The 20,382-nt window shown below is 34.3% G+C and overlaps 1 protein-coding gene across 2 annotated transcripts; it reads left to right on the forward strand.

The window, feature by feature from the left end:
- Nucleotides 1-7,038: 7,038 nt before the first annotated feature.
- LOC126715824 (VIN3-like protein 2) lies at nt 7,039-16,445 on the forward strand. Of its 2 annotated transcripts, XM_050416630.1 has the most exons (5): nt 7,040-7,321; nt 7,441-7,531; nt 8,741-9,416; nt 14,323-14,642; nt 14,947-16,445. In XM_050416630.1, the coding sequence occupies exons 2-5, from the start codon at nt 7,507-7,509 to the stop codon at nt 16,182-16,184; spliced, it is 2,259 nt and encodes a 752-aa protein (XP_050272587.1). In that variant the 5' UTR covers nt 7,040-7,321; nt 7,441-7,506; the 3' UTR covers nt 16,185-16,445. The 2 variants fall into 2 exon arrangements, with proteins under 2 accessions (XP_050272585.1, XP_050272587.1); XM_050416628.1 differs by lacking the exon at nt 7,441-7,531 and having other exon boundaries at nt 7,039-7,321.
- Nucleotides 16,446-20,382: the final 3,937 nt, after the last annotated feature.

The raw sequence follows: 20,382 nt of genomic DNA on the forward strand, positions 1-20,382 counted from the left end.
TAGCTCAAGAAGTAAGTAATTTTGCATAATTCGTCTGAAACGTAAAACTTTCACAACTGGAGACCCTATAGCTAGCGTGATGAATTTAACTTTGAAGGTGGTTGTGAGGAAGAGCTTTGAAAGTTGTAACCTACCTCGATCTCCTAGCTAAGTTCTAGGTTTGCATCTTTGAAATGTACTGAAACTGCAGCTTGAAGTATTTTGACAATGGCATGCTCTCACAGAAAAAGTTCTCTCCATTTGAAATGAATACATTTCAATGATTTTATGGTTCTTATTATATATGTACACAATTGAATTTTCAAAATAAAATCAAAACTGTAAAATAAACTATTCATTTTAATTTAAAACTCAAATGGTCAAAAGTTTAACTGGCACCTTCTGCCTCTTAATAATTTTAACAAAAGATGTTTCAAATTTTCTCTTTTCTAACTATTGAATTATAAAAAATAATAATAATGATTTCAAACTCAAATATAGTATAAAAAATTAAGTGAGAGTGAGACAATTAGGTCCCGTTTGATACGCGAGTACAAACACATATTTTCAGTTTTTAAACAACATTATATGTATTTTCACATATTTTTTTACCAGCATATATTTCAAAAAAAATTAAAAATAATTATTTAAACACACAGAGCAAATGGACCCTGAACGTGCCATATTTATGTGTCAAGTTGACCTACCTATTTACTATAAACATGTTAAAGCCTATGAAGCCACAGTAACTTTTATTATGACATGCTGAAGCCAGCTATATATGATGGATTAGGTTTGAGTGGGGGCTCCAAAACCCAAGCATTTAATGATAATTAGTCCAATTAAATCAAGATCTTAAAAATATTTTATTACTAATAAATAAATAAAGGCATTGCCAGTTGCTTTCCTTATCCTATACTACAACTTAATTACCGTTGACCTTTACTGCCGCACATGCATTGCTGAGTACAGATTCGAGTTGAACCATTTTGGACCAACCTGAACATTATTTGCTGTTAACATATTTTCATTTCAACTTTTTTTTTTTTCTTTCTAAAATCTTTAGTTTTTTATTTTTTTTATTTTATTAAAATTTAGGGGAGGTGGATATATTGGAACTTGGAAGTATGTGCCGCCCACATCGAATATGATCATAGCAATTATTGAGTTCCACTTTAAGAACTAGGCAGTACTCGATTCAAGCTTTCAACAAAAAATTTTATTTACTATAAATGAACTGTGATGCACCGTTACAAAGAATACATGTTCTTTATCATATAACATAGGTATGTATCATAACCAAACATCAACATCGCGAAACAACAATAAATGAACAAAATATTTAACAAAAAACTTATTAAAAAAATCTAATAATTTAGATTTGTAACTCGTTTAACTCATTCTATAAAAATAATCCATAATTTTATTTTTATTAAAAAAAAAAGGTACCAAGAGAGATATTATGGGTGTAAGTTTTTCTTGGCAGTGTTGTCAGCTTTGCTCTCCTCAAGTTTGTAGATGCAACAACTCAGCTCTCCTTTGTGGCTTGGCTTTTAATTGTATCATGTATCATCTGTTGTGCTCTCTCTCTCTCTCATCAATTCAAACTGTTTCTCACATTATTACTCATATCTCATTATTCTCAGTTCTCGCTTTATCTTTCATTAGTTCAAGTCCTCCTAGCTATCAAATCATCCAAAAAAAAAAGAAAAAGAAGAAAAAGACCTAAACATTAATTCCTCTTGGGCATGATGGTAGATGGGAAAATCATAACCTTCAATATCAGTATCTTATACATGAAAAGACATCAAATAGGTTTAAATCCATGCACGCGGACCACAACTATGCCAAACTGTCCGATCATATATACACCATAGAAGCTAGCAGAGATCGAATTATGCATATATTGTTAGTAAGGCAGGTAGCAAAAGACTGAAAACAGTATTGTGTCACTCATTCGTATCACCCACAAGAGAACAACATGCTTGATGCTTCTGCTTCTTCTCCTATCCGTTCATTCATCATGTGACAAATTTCGCACAAATTTTTATTTTGTCGGCGCCAAATTATAGTACTACCTCCTTATCTCTAGCTCTAGCTGATCACTTTTTGGCCTGCTAGGCATGCATATGTCACTTTCTCTCTATCATATATATATTTTGGTTCAACAAGAAACCATTCACACTAATTTTTCTAACACTCCAATTAACCTTCTCCACGTAGGTTTTTTGAATCAAATTAAACTTTGCAGTGAGGCCGTATATGTCATCTTAGATAAGCTATGTGACTACGAAAGCTTTAGGAGTTTTTTATTTTTTTAAATTCTTTTACATTTTCTATATATATACTTTTGTTTATGTAGAATGATTACTGAATAGCTTCTTAAAAAGTTTAATGATCACAGGCCATATCTCTTTTTTTTAATTCTTCGGGTCATAAAGTAAGTAATTTGATTTGGATTACTGAATTTTTTTGGCCATATTTAAACAGATTAAGTGATTAACATCCTTGCAAGACGTGACAAGGAGACCTTAATTAATTAATTAGTTTTTAAGTGATTTTTCAAGAAGATTTATTATATTATTAGAAATTTTATAGTATTACATGCACGAAACGTAGTTTGATACTGAGTCTAAGTCTTTGATTAAATAATGATAAAATATTAATAATAATGTCATAAAATCGGTGCTAACTAGTGTGGGAAAGGAAGCAAAGTGACCTTTTCAATGCCGACTAATGTGGTTGAACTATGACCCACTTGGTCTTAATTTATGGTTTAGAAAATATATACGTACAATAGTTGTAAAGATTGAAAGTTCTTTTTATCTTTTTTAGGATCAGCAACATCATGCAGCTTCAAAGTTGGATACGGATTTTGATAAAGTTGGCAAACTTCAAGAAAATTTGACCTTCTTTTCAGCAAGTCTCATCCATTTAAAACTATTTGGCATGTAAAGTAACCCCACCGATCCAATAGAGAAAATCTAATCCGAATGGTATAGGTTGGAGTAAGGTGGGGGTGGAGGTTTTTCACTATTGCTAATGAGATGGTTTTGACATTAATAGTAGGGAAAAGGAAAAGGAGGGACGAAGAGAGTACTTAGAAACAAAGAAATTAGTGTTTTAAAAAACTGAAATAATATATATAATTATATATACACACTCAAGATGAGTCCAAATGGGGTATACTTTGTCATATTTTCGAGATTAAAAAAACCACATACACACTTGAGATGAGATGAAATGGGACACACTTAAGGTGAGGTGAAATAGGGCACGCTTTGTCCCATTTTTGAGATTAGAAAAACCACATACACACTCAAGATGAGGTGAAATGGGACATATACTTGAAGTGAGGCGAGATATGACATACTTTGTCCCATTTTCGAAATTAGAAAAACCACACACACACTCAAGATGAGGTGAAGTGAAACACATACTCGAGGTAAATTGAAATATGAAACATTTTATCCCCTTTTCTAGATTAGAAAAACCCCACACATACTCAAGATAAGGTAAAATGGAACATACTCACTTGAGGTGAGGCGAAATATAGCACACTTCGTCCCCCTTTACAAGACTAGAGAAGAATTATATGCATTTGAGATGAGATGAAATGGGACACACACTCTCAAGGTAAGGCGAAATGAAGCACGCTTTGTCTCCTGTTCGAAACCCAAAAAAACCCATACAGGATGGAATAACTCAAAATGGGTCTACATTACCATCCCCCATTGATTGACTAGTAGGATGGTGATGTTAAATCCGAAGGTAGAAATCATGGATGAGTAGATTGAAAATCGTGATCCTAGAGGAGAATTTTGCAAAATAGAATCACTTAATTCTATCTTAATATTGTTTGGGAACTGTTTAATTCTTCGAATTGGTCAGCCCTAATTTTATAGGAGTGGCTAATTAACCACTAATATGTTGTTAATATTGTGGGCGGGGAATCACTGAAACATAGAAAAAGTCATAGCATTAGCGTCGTTATTCGCAAAAGTAGAAGGTAAACGTGTTAAGCATGTATTTGCCAGAAGAAAACGACGAGTCAATCTTTTCCATAGGCATAGATATATAGCAGTTGAAACGCATTCAAAAAAAAATATAAATATAGGAAACAGTAGACGTTGTAATTAAACTGTAGCATGTAATTGCATGTAGTCTGTCTATTTAGCTAGTAAAAATTTACTGCGCGAAAATCCCGTGTCATGCACATTGCACATTCATCTATTCATTGTCTTCTTATAAGCTAATTGCGCACATGAGAGATCTATGGCACCGAAAACCTTGTCAACTACATATAGGCTTGTAAAAACAAAATATATGTTTTTATTAAATTTTTTTTTTGAGTAAATCTACTCTAATAAAAATTTTCATAATTTTTATTACAACTTATCTACGTGACGAGTTATAAGTAGTGAAATAAAATAGTGGGTCCATAATTCCACCATTCACAAGTTGTCACGTGATAAAGTTGTGAAATTAATTGTACTACTAGATTTATTTATTTATATCTTTTTTTGCCTTTTCCGATCTTGTCACAATTTCGCTTTTTAGATCCGGAAATTGTGACAAGATCCATGACTTCAATAGTTATTTCTTGATTTTTTTAACAAGATATTCAGGATAATTATTGAATAAAAAAAATGCAATTGTTAAAATTATTTTTTTTATTAAAAAAAGTAAACAAAGGAAGTTTTTATTTTATCTTACACTTTGCTCAACCAATTTTTCTCCGTTTTCTTTTTCAGAATGTTTTTTTTTCCCTGACTTTTTCAGAATGTTGAATTAACGAATTATGATGTTTTGCATTAATGATATACCTATAATTAATCAAGATTGCCAATAGAGTCGGGATATTATCTAGAGTTTTCAGTTTTAGGAACACTATGTTGAACTTATCTTAACAATTCTAGAAGATCTTAATTTGAATTAATTAACTATAAATTAAGTTTGGTCAACTAACGAGAAAAGAAGAAATTTAAACTTGCACACATTTAGGTTACTCTAAAGAAGGAAACCATTTTAATTGGCAATCAATAATAACCTTAAATCTTAAAAAAAAAAAAAAAAAAAAACCTTTGGAGAACATTTTTTTTTAAGATAGAATAAAATTTCAACCATGAACTTTCTTAAAAACTGATTTTTTTGGTGTGAGAGATGTCTGAGCTCGAGATTTTTTATTTGTCAATAATAGACTTTATCGATTGAGTTAACTGAAATCCATTATAAGAGAACACTTGATTACGGAGACCCACCGCTAACTAACTCTGGCCGACAACTTCTCGAATACCCTTCTATCTTTCCTTTTTTTGTAGGTGTTTGTGACTTAAAACCAGCCCGTTCAATAATTTTGTATCAACACTATCATATCGATTAAAATAAGATCTTTTTGGAAATGGAAAGAAGAAAAAGCAATCAAAAAATATTATTATATTTCAGTAACAAGGCAAGCGAACCACCAACCGCAGCAAGCAAAGCAATAAATAATTATAAGGTACAGTAAGATAACACACTTCTAAGGCAATGGTTGGCATGGGGAGCACTATCATTGTACAAATAAGAAGTGAACAGAGACCTTCAAAAAAATCATGCATATCAACGATACCTTCTTGCCCTTTGACAGTTATTTGTGGGCGCTACGTGTGGATTGACCATTTTACCCCCTCCCTTCTACTTTTTGTTCTCATTGGTGCAACCAACAAAATAACCCTGAATAATTTGCAAGTGCTACATGTGAATAGACATTCATATCCCTTTGCTCCCATTGGTGCAAAGAAAAATAAAATAAAATAAATATATATTCCCTTTGAATTATGAAAAGTTTTCCCATCTAACACCGTAAAGTGCCCATCTAATAATATAAAAATAGGAAAAGAACTTTGCTTTTTGCTTGGCCCATTTTATTAGCATTATCTTCTTCAAACTTATATTAGAAATATATGATAGGGAGAGGAATGTAATAGGAGTTATTCTTTCAATTATTATGGATTTTATTCACCACCCCACCTTATTATTAACATTATTAAGGTAAGGGGTTACTATTTTTTCATGTGATGACATTAACAGTTGACATGATAATATGAAAGCTTCTATAAAGTTATTACAAGACATTTTTAACATTCATTATGGATCTAACGTTAAAAGTTAAACAAGTATGGAATCGTAAAAGTGTGATAAGAAACGTGCATTACACTCATAAAATAGAATAGAACCAAGAAACAATTGGATGTTAAAAAGAGAATACTTCTTAAAAAAAGTACATGTACACATTGGAGGACCAATTAACCCATTCACGATTTACAAATTCTCACTAACTTCTTCATGAAAAATGAAGTCCATGAGGGTTGCTTAGTCATTTGACATGTGGGACCCTCACTTCATAATGAATATAGGTGAAATTATATTTTTAAAAAAAAGGCTAATGGTAAAAACCGATCTTAACTATAGGATACTTCTTCTCAAAAGAAAAAAAAAAAAAACTAATATTTTGTATCATAAACTATCAAAACTTGGAATCATCAGTCATCACCCGAAGTATACCAAAATTTTGTAAATTACATGTATACCCAATAGACTGTTAAAAGATTATTAATTACTTGCAAAACATGTGACCATAAAAAAATTTAATACATTATTTAATTGCAAGAGCAAAATGAAAATTTTGATTTTGATGGTCAAATGACTCGCATGTGATTATTAATTTTGATAATCATATTATAGGATGCAATTTTCAAGTATGTTTTTTTTTTTTTTTTAAATATAAGAAAGTAATATCCCAATCATTATTTTACACTTATAATCCATAAAACATATTGAAAACCTCATGAACGAGATAGTTAACAAATTTAACTTAAAAAGTATAACTACGGGACGAATGAGTACAAAAGTATAACTACCCTGTAAGTTAAGGTGGTTTAAAAAAGAGAAAAAAAGAAAAAAGAAAAAGACATGCAGGCACTTTGGGCTTGTGTAGTTAATAGTTATAGATTAGATTTCATATATAGATAGGGGTAGTAAGTTGTTGCAGTAGCATATTTATGTTGTTGGCAACTCTCTCTCTCTCTCTCTCTCTCTTTTTTCTCTCTCTAAAATTCTCTATTTTTATTTTTATTTTATTTTTAATTTTATCTCGTAAATTAAGAAGAAGTTGTCCTCCTCGAATCTCTGCCTTTCACTACTGCTTCGGGTCCTGAAAAAACAAAACAAAAGCTTTAACCAAAGCCCACGAAGAGGAAGAGGAAGAGGACCCAGAAGAGAGAGAGTTGTTTTATGTTGTTGTTGTAATAAGAAGTCATGGATTCGATTGTTGTGGCGGAATTCCAGGCGGCCTTTCTTGGTATTTGTTATTCCATTCCCTTTCAATCTCTTTCTTACTTTTTCTGGGTCAAATTTCAATATACATATATTTTTTTACCATTTTTGGTTCTTGTATGGATTTCCATCTCTCTTTTTCAGGTTCACAAAAGTTGGGTTTTTGGTGGTAATGTGTTTGGCTGATTGGTTTTTTCATTCTCAACACCTATGGCCATGGATTCTTCTTTTGAGGGTACCCATCTTTTCTCTTATATTTCTCTGTTTTATATTTGTATTTTTTTTTTTTTTTTTTGGTTTTGTTTCAATAAATTCTGGGTTCTGATTCTTAAAAAGTTTGGAATTTTGGAAGTTTTAAACATCTGAATTTCTGGGTTATTTTAATTTTTTTTTAATGGTTATGAAGGTGGTAAAATTTTTATATTTTGCAGGATTTGAAACCTGCATGGTTGTCAGATTTCAGGAACATTGTTGCTTTCTGTGATTTTTGATGTTCTGGTTTGATTAGTGTTTCTGGGTTTTCAATAAATTTGGTCATGGTTCTATTTGTGTGTGAATTTGATGTATGTATGTAGATCACTTTTCTCTATGATGTTATCTAGCATTTTGATATTTCTTTGGAAACTGTTTTGTTGGTGGATGAATTTTTGCTATTTTCTACTAATATAATGCCAGTGGTGTCTTTTCTCTGCGTGTTATTTGGTCTCTGCAATATGTGGGAGGCATGTATTTATATCAAAGAGTCTAGCTTTTATATTATATGGTTGTTATAATACTAGCATGCTATCACATCGAATAATTCATGTGGCAGCGCTTAGGTAAGTCTAGAGCCAGATGCATTCCAAAGTCAAATGAAATTTTTCTTAATCACATCACTGGTGTGATGCCGCTTTGATGGGCTCAAACCCAATTATACGGCGGTGACCCTTGAAATTCCTAGTCCATGTGGTGGTGTAGTTGGGTTGTCTCTGTTAATTGTTAACGTGAGTCAACCATTTGTTTGTTTATTATTGTGATACAACCTGCAGCTTGATTTTTTAAAATATAATTTAGTTAAGAGTTTTCTGGAGAACAAAAAGGATAATTTACACTTACTTCTCAAATCAGACCTGTAATAATCTGGTAATAAATTTTAGTAGACTTCAATTCAGGTGCATGTGAGATAGTTGATTATGTATTTTGGTACACCTGTTTGGTTTCCTCTTGTGACACGTGAAGTTGTTGGGTCAAATAGAAAAGGCGTGGTGGGAAGGCCGTTACTTCCAGATCAGTAACAGGTGTAATGCTTCCCCACCCCCCCCCCCCCCCCCTCCCTCTCCCCGATTTAGATGTGTGTATGTTTTTAATTAGGGACTTGTTTAAATTATTGTCTTTCTTGATTTGTTTGACTCTTCTGTTCAAGTTTCTATGTACTGATATTTGTTTTACTATTACTTGATGTAAGGAGTTACGCTTGATCCAACAAAATGCAGCAAGTTGAGTATGGAGGAAAAGAGAGAACTAGTCTATGAAATATCAAAGTGGTCACACGGTGCCTCTGAAATGCTGCAGTCATGGAGCCGACAGGAGATTTTACAAGTCTTGTGTGCAGAGATGGGAAAAGAAAGGAAATATACTGGCCTGACGAAGTTAAAAATTATAGAGAACCTTCTGAAAATCGTATCTGAAAAGAAATCTGGAGGGCATGAGACTGTAATTGACCTTGAACAACCGTCTTCCCCTCTTGGCCAAAGAACTACCAAAAGGCAGAGGAAAACTGACTACCCATCTCGACTAACTTCTCCAGCAAACAATCTTTCAAACAATAATGGCGGCAGTGATTCGGCTAATACAAGATACTGTGAGAACTCAGCTTGCAGAGCTACCTTAGGCCGAGGAGATACATTCTGCAAGAGATGTTCCTGTTGCATCTGTTATAAGTATGATGACAACAAGGATCCGAGCCTATGGTTGATTTGCAGTTCGGAGCCTCCATTTCAAGGTAATTCATGTGGCATGTCCTGCCATCTGGAGTGTGCTCTAAAACACGAAAGATCTGGCATTGCAAAAGATGGACGACGTGCTGGACTTGATGGGAGCTTTAATTGTGTATCATGTGGGAAAGTGAATGATTTGCTTGGGTAAATAATTCCACTTGCTGTTTCTATTTTTATATTCATGTTTTTGAATTTAATAAAGTTGTGCTTTGGTTTAAAAAAATTCCATTTTCATTTGTTAAAGTTTTCCTATACATCTTTAACAATATTGACCATGGATATAACACTATTTTTTAAAAGCATTTGTTATTTCACACGTGATATATTTAAAATTAAAAATTTTATTTTGAGTAAATGGTTGTTGTCTGAGCTGTTGTGATCTTATGAGCATTAGGGGGCTGTAAATGTACAAGTACATTTTGTTTTTATGAAATCAATTTGTTATGATCTCTCTTGTTTAAGGTAGAAGCATTGTTTTTTGTTATAATTTGCACTTGGAGTATGAGTTGTGCATAACATTGTGGTTTAGTCCTCTTTTGCTCTTTTTATTCTCCATTGCAAAAGAATGATCTTTTAGTAACCTTTTTGGCTATGACATTGACTTTGATCTGTTATTAATTAGACGATTTCATGTGCTCTGTCCAAATTATTTTGAATTATGTAATGGATTCTAGGTTTAAATATCATTTAGTTAAGTAGGATGATACCAAGAGCTTTGTAACTCAGTGACATTGTTAAGTTTGGAACTTTTAATCAGGTGTTGAGGGATAAATGGTGAGGTTTTCAGATGAGAGATACAGTCTTTGGAGAGTGAATTATGGGGAGAGATTACTAAGTAGTGTTACTTTTTGAGTGGGACTGTGGAAAGTTATTAGAGATGGTTGTGGGTAGTCTCAGGATGCTGAGCGAAAGAAACTCTTCTGGAGGGATTTTGTGTAGCAAGGTGCCTCTGCAGAATTTCTTTCCGGATCTATTTTCCATTTCTGTGAATAAGAGAACTACTGTGGCAGATTTTATGGATGATCAGGGGGAAGTTGCATTGGAGTCAAAGATTTAGAAGGTTAGTTAATGTTATAAATCAGAGTTATTAAATACTTAGTTCCAAATACTTTATGCAAATCAAGGTGTAGAGTGGGTGATGGTAAATTGTGTTGGATTTCTTGTAGGTTAAGTACTACCATGATTGGTTTTTCTAAGCCATTATATTGGATTTACATCTCCTTTTGCTTGCTTGTCTTCCTTTATGGACTTATTTGATTATATATATATATATATTTATTTATTTATTTATCCTTTCTCTTGGAAGAGTATTTGGTGTGTAAAGTCACCTAAAAGGGTGTTCTTTTTATGGACAACAACAAGGGGTAAGATTCTTACCATTGATAATCTTGTTAAGAAAGGTTTGCCCCTAGTTAATTGGTGTTGCTTGTGTCGTTGAGATGGGGAATCTGTGGATTACCTTTTGCTCCATTGTAAGTTTGCTCATGCTTTGTGGGGTGAAGTTTTTTTGATGTTTGGGATCTAGTGCGTGATGCCAAAGAGGATTGCTTCTCTTCTTTTTGCACAGAGGAATTGGTTGTGGAAACATCTTTCAAATATTTGGAATATGGTACCTGCTTGTCTAATGTGGTTAGTTTGGCAGGAACACTACACCCGTACTTTTGAAGATACTGAGAGACCATTAGATCTTCTGAAGTCTGCTAGTTGGGACTTTGTTTGAGTGGTCTCGTATTTGGGGTTTTAAGCAATGTTTTTCCATTTCTGATTTTATCTGCTAGTTTTACTTCTTGATTCTTTTGTGTTTTTCTGAAGTACAGAGTGTTCATCATCCTGAACACAATGTATTTTTTTTTTTTCCCAATAAAACTTTTATTACCTATCCAATATAGAGTTGGTTCTTTTATTTTTCATGTCCTCTCTTGTGATCTTCCTATGTCCTTGGGTGACACTCCATTTGGGGCATCTCGTTTGTGAACTTCTTTTCCCTATGTTTGGATAGAAGGAGGTAGAGGGAGAGGAGGAGAGAGAGGTGTCTGAAATATACTCCATCGAGTGCCATATGCGGAGCTACAATTATAAAAGAACAATTGCTAGAATTTCAATGCAGTTCTAGGAATGCATGTAGAGTAAAAAATTAATTTAATTATTTTTAATATATAGTTTTTATTAGGAGGATCTTGATTGTTAATTTTCAAGGTGATGAGTTCCTTCATGCTTGCTATAGGTCATTGGGTTTTTCTTATGACCAGTTTGTGATCATGGTTTCATATGTGTGATGCTTTGGAATCTTCTTATGCTTTAATAATTTTAAACAAATATATATTAATACAATGTATCCACATGGCTCAAATTTGGTTTTGAAGGGGTTTATGGTTCTCTTCTCAAGGCGGTGGATGAGCCTCAATGCTGAGTTCTCCTCAAGGCCCTCTCCTAATCCACTAAGCATTTTTGTTGTTGTTGTGTATTGTCCTTTCTTGGCTGAGATTTGGTCCTACTTCATCTGAAGTTTCGAAATTTTAAATGATGGGAAGCCACATTGTTTAGGTTCTCTCTTTGCATATAATATTCCATTTGAAAAGATAGGAATAGAAGTAGTTTGAGGCTTTTGGAAGTAGAGAGTGATATGGGCACTGTTAATTTTCAATCTAGTGGCTCCGGCATTCATGCATAGATAGGTCATTTTAGACTTTGATGAACTATGGCCTTTTGTTCTTTTGTAGGCATGAGTACTTTTTATGCATATGTGATCTTGTTTTGTTTACCCTTTTTTTTATTTTAATTTTTTTATAAGTAATAAGAAATATATTAACATGAAGAAAAGAGGCGTTGCCTGAGTATACAAGAAGTATACATCAGGGACAAAATAAAATCAGTTTTGTTTACCCTGATTCAACAAATCAACATGTACCTACTCCTTTTTCCCTTAAAATTTAACTTAGTTTGGAAGGCAGGACCTTCTTACTTGTTCTGTCTCTCCTTTGGGTTGGAGCCTAGGAGGATCAAGGCTAATTTCTCCAAAAGAATTATGGTTGGAGATTTTAGATGGAAATGTTTGATATCATTAGCTAAATGTGAATGGTGCATCCTTAACATAGAATAGGAATTTCTTTGAATGGTCAATCAGACCAGCTCTAGACTATGGATTTCTTTTTGGAGGAATAAATACGTGCATGTAAAAGTGGAAGTTCTAAGGAAATGGATAATTGCACGGTTGACAAGTCATCTTGGACTTCTTGAATGCCTGCTTAAATAATTAAGAGATCAGAAATGTCTGAGGAGTGGGAACCTGATTTTTGGCATCTCCTTACTTTTGATTTTATTCGCTGAGTCAGGATGCACTAGATATACTTACAAGGGATAGTGATATCTATCTTTTGGGTTGGAGATTGAGGTTCATTTCTCCAATAGGATTATGAATTGTGACATGAGATTTTAGGTGATGATGTTTGATGTCATTATCTGACTATGAATGGTGCATCCCTAACATAAAATATGAATCTTCTTGAATTGTTAATAAAACCAGCTCTACTGTATGGATTACTTTTTTGAGGTAAAAATAAATATTAACAAGTGCATGTAAAAGCAGAAGTAGTACTAAGGAAATGGATAATTGCATGGTAGACAAATCATATGCCTACTTAGATAATAAGAGACTAGAAATGTCTGAGGAGTGGGGAACCTTATTTAGTGGGTCCTCTTCCCTTGGATTTTAAATTTCTGAGTCAGGACATACTTGATGAATTGTTGCTCATTTATCTTTCAATAAATGAGGTTGAATTTATTTGAATATCTCCTTGCTTTTCACAAGTGTTGTAGAATATTTCTGAGTATCTACAGGTTATGGCCGACAATCTTGTATGCAACTTTCTGTTCTTAAGTGACTTTTTACCTATGTAATATCTTCAGGCAGAATGTTAAGCCATTGAACTGTCCATTATGTGTACATCTGACTAATTGATTTCAGTATTTTGTTGAGCTCTTTGGCTGGGTTTATATGCTCAAGGTCACGACACACAGATGTAGTCATCTCATTTTTCTTCTTAACAACATCTTATATCTTGCATGTGATTGAGTGGCATTTGCATGCTAGTTTTTGAAGGTTCTAGACAGAAAATTATATTGATAAATACATTGTGACTCCAAATTGGGTGGTGGTCTTCACTTTAATGTAATTTTTCTCTTAGGAAGTAATGCTTCTGTAAAATACCCTCGTAAGGATGAAATTCAGATGGTTATATACTTAATAAAGTAAATTTGGAAACAACATTGTTCAGTGTATGCTTAATGTGGCATTCTATGTTGATTGCACAAAGCACAATTTATTTAGCTCTCTATTTAATAATAAAAATAATGTGTAATAACAATTCAATTGAGCATTATATAGTGATGAGTAGTTAAGGCAATTACACACACCCATCACAATCACCACATTCTTTGTTGAATTACCAATGGTGTGATGTTGACGATTGGAAGATAATCTTTTTTTGGTTTTATATTTTGGGACTTTCTTACCCTCTTGGGAAGTATCAATGTGCTTCCATCCCTTATCTACATTATGCCAATTTGTAATATCTGTTATTTGAGTTCATGCAGAACATGAATTGAGCCATTCAATGTTTTCTGAACTGTATTTACTTTCTAATGTCATACTCCCTCCATCCCAAATTCTTGGCCCTGTATTCCATTTTAGGATGTCCTGAAATTTTGTCCTGTTTCTAAAATTCAAAACTATTAATTTACCAAGCTTCCTATTATGCCCCTACCTAACAAAAGCACTTTAAACAGTAATTTTTTTGAGAACTTTGTTTAGGGGTAATTTTGGAAACTTCTATCTTTTTAATTAAGAGACAAAACAATAAATAATGTTCCCTTTAAAAGTTGGGTTTTTAAAATGCAGTGCTCACCATGTGTCTAGATTAAACAAATGACGGCATGCACATTATTTGAAACTACACTATTGTAATACTGATTGCCTTAACTGATACTTTTATTCATAATTATAGGACTTAAATTATGATCTGATTAGGATTGACTGTGTAAATATATTTAGATGCTGGAGAAAACAACTGATGACAGCAAAGGATACCAGACGAGTAGACATACTTTGCTATCGTGTGTCCTTAAGCCAAAAGCTTTTAAAGGGGACCGAAAAGTATCGAAAGCTCTATGAATTTGTGCATGAAGCTATTGAGAAGCTTGAAGATGAAGTGGGTCCTTTAACTGGTTTACCTGTAAAAATGGGTAGGGGTATAGTCAACAGGCTTTCTACAGGACCAGAGGTTCAGAAACTGTGTGCTTTGGCTGTGGAGTCACTGGACTCAATGCTTTCCAATACATTTTTGCATCCATTGCCCATTCCTGTGATTAAAGGTAATCTTTTGCTATGTGAGCTGTATCACCAAAATTGATGCAAATTGGTTTTTATAATTTAGTAATGTGGTTGTGATCCTGTGTAACAAGCAGATAATTACATACTCCCAGTAACATTGGAGTTTTATCTACTTTCTTTAATTATTTAAAAATATAAGTTAAGGTTATTTTTCTTTGTTAATACTGATTTTGACTTAACTGCAGGAAATATTATGTTTCATGATATTGTTTTGGTGCCTTGAATTGTTGAGAATTGAGTAAAGTAGTAACGATTCTTCTGTTTTATGCCCTTCAAAATTTACAGATTCAATTTTGATTGCTCCGAATATTGTCAGAGTTGTAGATGTCCATGCAACATCTCTCACCGTGATTTTGGGGTCAGAAGATCCTTCACCAGAAGATATTGTTGGTTATTACTTATGGCATCGTAAGGCTCATGATGTGGATTATCCAGGAGAACCTACTTGTAAACTACTTGCTCCAAAAACAAGGTTTGTTGTCACAGGACTAAGTCCAGCTACGGAGTATAGTTTCAAAGTTGTTTCACATAATGGTTCAAGTGAGTTGGGTATGTGTGAAGTTCATTTCTCAACAGGCAGTGCTGATGATGATGTCCTAAACAGCTTTGTAAAAGAAAGAAGTCAAAGCCCAGCTACCAACTGTAGTAGCCTTTCCAATCCTTCCTCTGTGGAAGATGAAACTAATAACATTACTCCATACAGCGACCAGGCTGATAATCGAGCAGACAATTATCTTGCTTATCGCAAGGAATCCGATAAATTTATTTCTGCAAAATTATGTGATGATGCTATGAACTGCAATGGTACGGGTAAAGAAGGAAACCCAGCAGATGTGGTATCATTGTTGGATGAGGAATGTGTCATGGGAACAGTTGGCTCTGCTCCCAAGTCTGACGTCTTGAAGCATGAGAACAAGAACTCTCAGGATGGCCAAATTATTGAGGACATTAGCAATGATGATGTGTCAACTTCCCCTGCTCGGACAGGGATGGAATGTGTGCCGTATGTCAGCAATTCAGAAGCTAGCTTGCCCATAACTCCATGCAAGTTGGAAGTACTTAAGGATGGATCAGGAAGGAATGCGAGATCCAAATCTTGCAGCATGGATCTGGATAATGTGAATGTGAGATCGAAATCCTGCAGTAAGGATCTGGAAAATGGGATTGGGAAAGGAGAGGATCCCCAAGATGGCAGCACATCAAAACAGAGAACTACAGAAAGGCAGGATGAGGAATGTGCAGCAAATGGTACTTCAGATAGGGATTTTGAGTATTATGTGAAAATAATCAGATATTTAGAATGTGAGGGACATATAGAGAAGAATTTCAGGCAGAAATTCCTTACATGGTATAGCTTGAGGGCAAATTCACAAGAACTAAGGATTGTGAAGGTTTTTGTGGATACTTTTTTAGAAGATCCTGCATCTCTTGCAGAGCAGCTTGTAGACACCTTTTCAGAAAGCATTTCAAGCAAGAGATCAACTGTAGTGCCTGCTGGATTTTGCATGAAGCTTTGGCATTGACCATCTTGTAATGGGTCCTGCCTGCTATTAAGACGCAACACCTTTTGAATACAAGCCCTCTCAGGGTTTGTGTAGCAGTAATTCTTTATACCCTCTAACATTCATAATTTAGACCTTCATTATTTATATTTATCATCTCACCATCATGCCATTCTTATGATGATGTAAGAATCTTAGAGCTCATTTCATTTTTCGATACAGATTCTGTCTCATACATTGATATATTCCATTTAGTTATTTAATTTCCTAATTGCTTTTGAATGTGGTGTTCTTTGTACTTATTGATTGAATAACTTGAACAACAATGAGGAGTGCCAGAATGAATAAAGTCTGGATTGGATTGGCAAGGAGAGGATTTAATTTCTTTTTGATGACTTGGCATAGTCAAACCGCAGAATCAGACCCTGATAATAGTGGAACACAAGTATTCCAGCAATCTGGTTTTCTTCAGTTGGATGTGTTGAGTAAACTAAAAACTATGACAGTTGAAAATCTCGACAGTCTGATGGCTGCTTGCATAAAATCTTAACGTGGGAAATCCTATTAAGAGAAGAATAATCGTGGACTGATATATGTGTGAAAATTGATAAATTGGTCTATTGTCTTTTACTCCCACTGTTTTATGGTAACAAAGATACTGCTAGTGTTCCATTTTTGGGGCTCAATGAGCAATGCCAGAAAAGGACCCACAAAAGTAAAGACATAACAACTTGGTGTGCTATTGGCCTATGAACTTGGGGTTTGGCTAATCATGGCAACTGACAAGGATAAAATGGACCTGAACTCTTTGCAAATATGAAAAGAAATGGAGTAGAATTCTATATTTTTTTGGTTAGATTTAATCACAATATCTCTTGAATGAATCAAAATGGTTATTGGTTATTTGCGTGTATAAGCAAAGTTTATGGCATTTCTCTAGTAATTTGAGCACCATGAGTGAATTGGTAATCTCCTGGGCCGATCTGGACTGTTTAATCTGTCCTAGGAAAATTGTGGCATGGGAGTACGTAATGACTTCAAGAAAAATTTTGAAACAGAGGATATGGCTACAAGTTTTGTTTGGATCTTGATTATTGATGGAATTTTCCATAAGTTGTGGGTTGACAATACTTCTCAGTGTCTCAAACTCTTTCAATATATATATATACATACACTACATTTTGTATGTAGTAAGAGAACATGAGTGAAACAAGGATTTACCTAGTTCGGTTTGATGACATACATCTATAATGAAAAGTCTTTAGTAACTATATTTTTACTATTCTCAATTGTATTTTACAGTGAAACATGATTTGGGTATATATATAAATTTAAGTTGACTTAAGAGAATCCTTCGATTGGACTAAAATCAAGGACAATTATTTGATTTTAGTCAATTAAAAATATCAATATGTGCTAAATGTGATATGGATGATACACTAACGTTCCCCTTCAAACTCAAGATACAAGCTTGATGATGCCTTGAGTTTGGAATGAAAGCCCGTGATGATGTCTTGAAGACGGCAATGAGTGACCAAATTAGATGTAGAATCGACCAAGCACAATGGAATCTTGCAAAATGCTAGCAATGGCAACGAACAACAACGATAGACGAATAACTGCAGAATAGTGACAAAAGAGTGGCTACTTTGGTAGGAGGATAGCTACACTAGTGGCCAGAACAATATTGGCAAAGAATAAGGGCGTAATGAAACATTTGAGTGAGTTAACAAATTTCGCATGGATTGAGCCCAAGAAGAATGAGTTACGGGCAAAGTTGTGTGACTTAAAGACCACCGAATAGGAAAAAAATATATCTGAAAATGGCTTGACAATGGTAATCGAGAGATATAAGAAGGCAATCTACATCTGAGTTGAGCATTAGTTGGTAGTGGGCTGCTTGAAATTGAGTGAAGTCGGCTCTAATACAATGTTAAATAAAATGAAGAAGAAAAAAAATGTAGAGAGTGAAAGTAAGAGTTCATTTAGTTTGACTTAATAGCTTTTTTTTTAAAGAGAGTTTTATCTTATGGTGTCACCAATAAGTTTTTAGTGTAGGTGGAAATTGAACCCTAAATTTCTTATTCAGTCATTAGATACTTTATCAGTTGAGCTAAATGAAACCTACTTGATGACTTTATGTTTACAATGAAAAGAATGTTGTAGCTACACTTTTACCATTATTAATTACTATTTTACAGTTAATCTTAAATAGGGTATATAAAGGAACTAAATTTGACTTAGAAGAATCTCTTGATTAGACTAAAATCATGAACAAATAATATTTCTTAATTTTAGTCAATCGAGAGTAGTAACAGGTGCTAAATGTGACATGCATAGTTCTAACAGAATAAATTTCCCTTTGTAAAATATCATTGTTTTAATTAATAGAATATGACTTTTTATTTGGCGATTTAAGGCTTGAAATGCAAGACGATAAAGCTATGCTTATTTGTTTGTAAAACATAAGCACCCACATCAATTGTTGTAGAGATGAGCCTGCTGCTAGCTTTTGAGCTTTTATTATTGTTTTTCGCCTACAAAAACTACGTTTATGGGCCGTCTCTAAGTTTGGGCCTGCCAAAGAGTTTGTTATTTTATGTGCTTCAATGAGGTTTGCTTGCTGATTATCATCACTACGTCTGTATCTGTATACTGTATGTTGAATTACTCCACTTGGCTTTTGAATATTAAAGAAGACACGCATGTTCAAGTTGGTCTGTGAAAGGCACGCATGTCCACATCCCACCCATATTAAAATTTCAAGCACCACAAAAAGCCAAATTAGTAGAAAAATGAATTTTCTCTAATCTCTACTATTTAATTGAAGGGGTAATGCTTACGTCAACAACTTGGTGTACAGAATTGTATGGTATCATGCATTGGAGAAATATATCTCATGTATAAAATATATGTATAATTATTCTTATAATTTGTGAATTTTACGCAATTATGAGACTTATATATTATTAGAGGAAGAATGCATATATTCAATACATGAGATTAGAGTTGTCTAACCTGGTTCGGTACCCGGAAGAAAAGAAAAAAAAAAAAAAAGAGTTATTTGATTGGGCCCAATCCTAGATTCCGTGGATCCACTTAACACACGGTCAATAATAGATCTCTTCCTACAAAATCCGACCAGATTGTTGATCTTTGCCGTTCTTCATGTGTGTCACCCATAAATTGAAAATTTAATGAGATCTCAACCAAATTTGGCAAGATCCATCAAAACGATACCAGAAATAATAACTCTATTTAGCCCAAGTGTTTCGACTAAATTGACTAGTAGACCCATTAAGACATGGTGGGTCAAAGATTCGAAGACTCATGGGTGGTGCAATTCTAGATTTGAGTTGATCGAGTTGAGTGGCTGTTTTACGCTAAACCTAATCCGTATCGGCTCTTGGACACTCTTACATGAGATAATTATTGCATGATTTGGGTTCCTAAGTAATAGGAGTGTCCATAGGTCGGGCCAGGTCGAGTTTGTGCCCGACTCGGACTCGACTTGAAGCTGTCTAGTGGGTGAAAACGGAACCTGCAACCGACTCGGAATGTTAGTCGGATTAGCCGGTTTGGGTCGTGTTGGGCTTCGGGTTGTACCGGTCGGTTTTGGGTTTCATTGTCGGTGCCGTAGTTTTGGCCGGATCTGTCGAGATTTGGCTAGATCACGATGAGATCTCACCGAATCTCAACATGATCTTGCCAGATCTCATCGAATCTGGACGAGATCTCATCTATCTTGTCCGATCTGATGGGTTTCAAGTAAATTTTTGTCGGAGAACTCGAAGTATCGTCGATTTTTGTATGTTTTCACCGGAGAACTCCAAATATCGCTGGAAGTTTTTGGCTCTATGCTCGGGTCGGGTTGCTCGGGTTTTGGGAGAGGAAACCTGCCAACTGACTCGAAGACAACGGGTTTTGTGGGCGGCGACCTGCCACCGACCGTTAGAGTGGTCGGTTCGGGCGATTTCCAATTCCGGTTAGGGTGGGTTGCTCGGTTCAGTCGGGTTCCGGGTTGGATTGGACAGTCCTACTAAGTAACATACGGTTCGCGTGCCATAAGTAGATAAGTAGTAATTAATTGCCTTAATACATAAAAAAGGTGTAGTTGGTGATACACTACAGGTTAAAGCACCAAAATAAAACACTACACCACATCGTGCCCCACACCCCCCTTTTTTATTATTACCACTCTCCCCCTAACAAAACCACC

Source organism: Quercus robur, chromosome 2 (assembly GCF_932294415.1).
Source record: "Quercus robur chromosome 2, dhQueRobu3.1, whole genome shotgun sequence".
Classification (NCBI taxonomy): Eukaryota; Viridiplantae; Streptophyta; class Magnoliopsida; order Fagales; family Fagaceae; genus Quercus; species Quercus robur.

Coding starts and splice junctions, on each gene's coding strand:
- LOC126715824 (XM_050416628.1), top strand. CDS start 7,279: ATGGATTCGATTGTTGTGGCGGAATTCCAGGCGGCCTTTCTTG. Junction 9,417..14,322: donor AAAGTGAATGATTTGCTTGG/GTAAATAATTCC, acceptor AAATATATTTAG/ATGCTGGAGAAAACAACTGA. Junction 14,643..14,946: donor GCCCATTCCTGTGATTAAAG/GTAATCTTTTGC, acceptor CAAAATTTACAG/ATTCAATTTTGATTGCTCCG.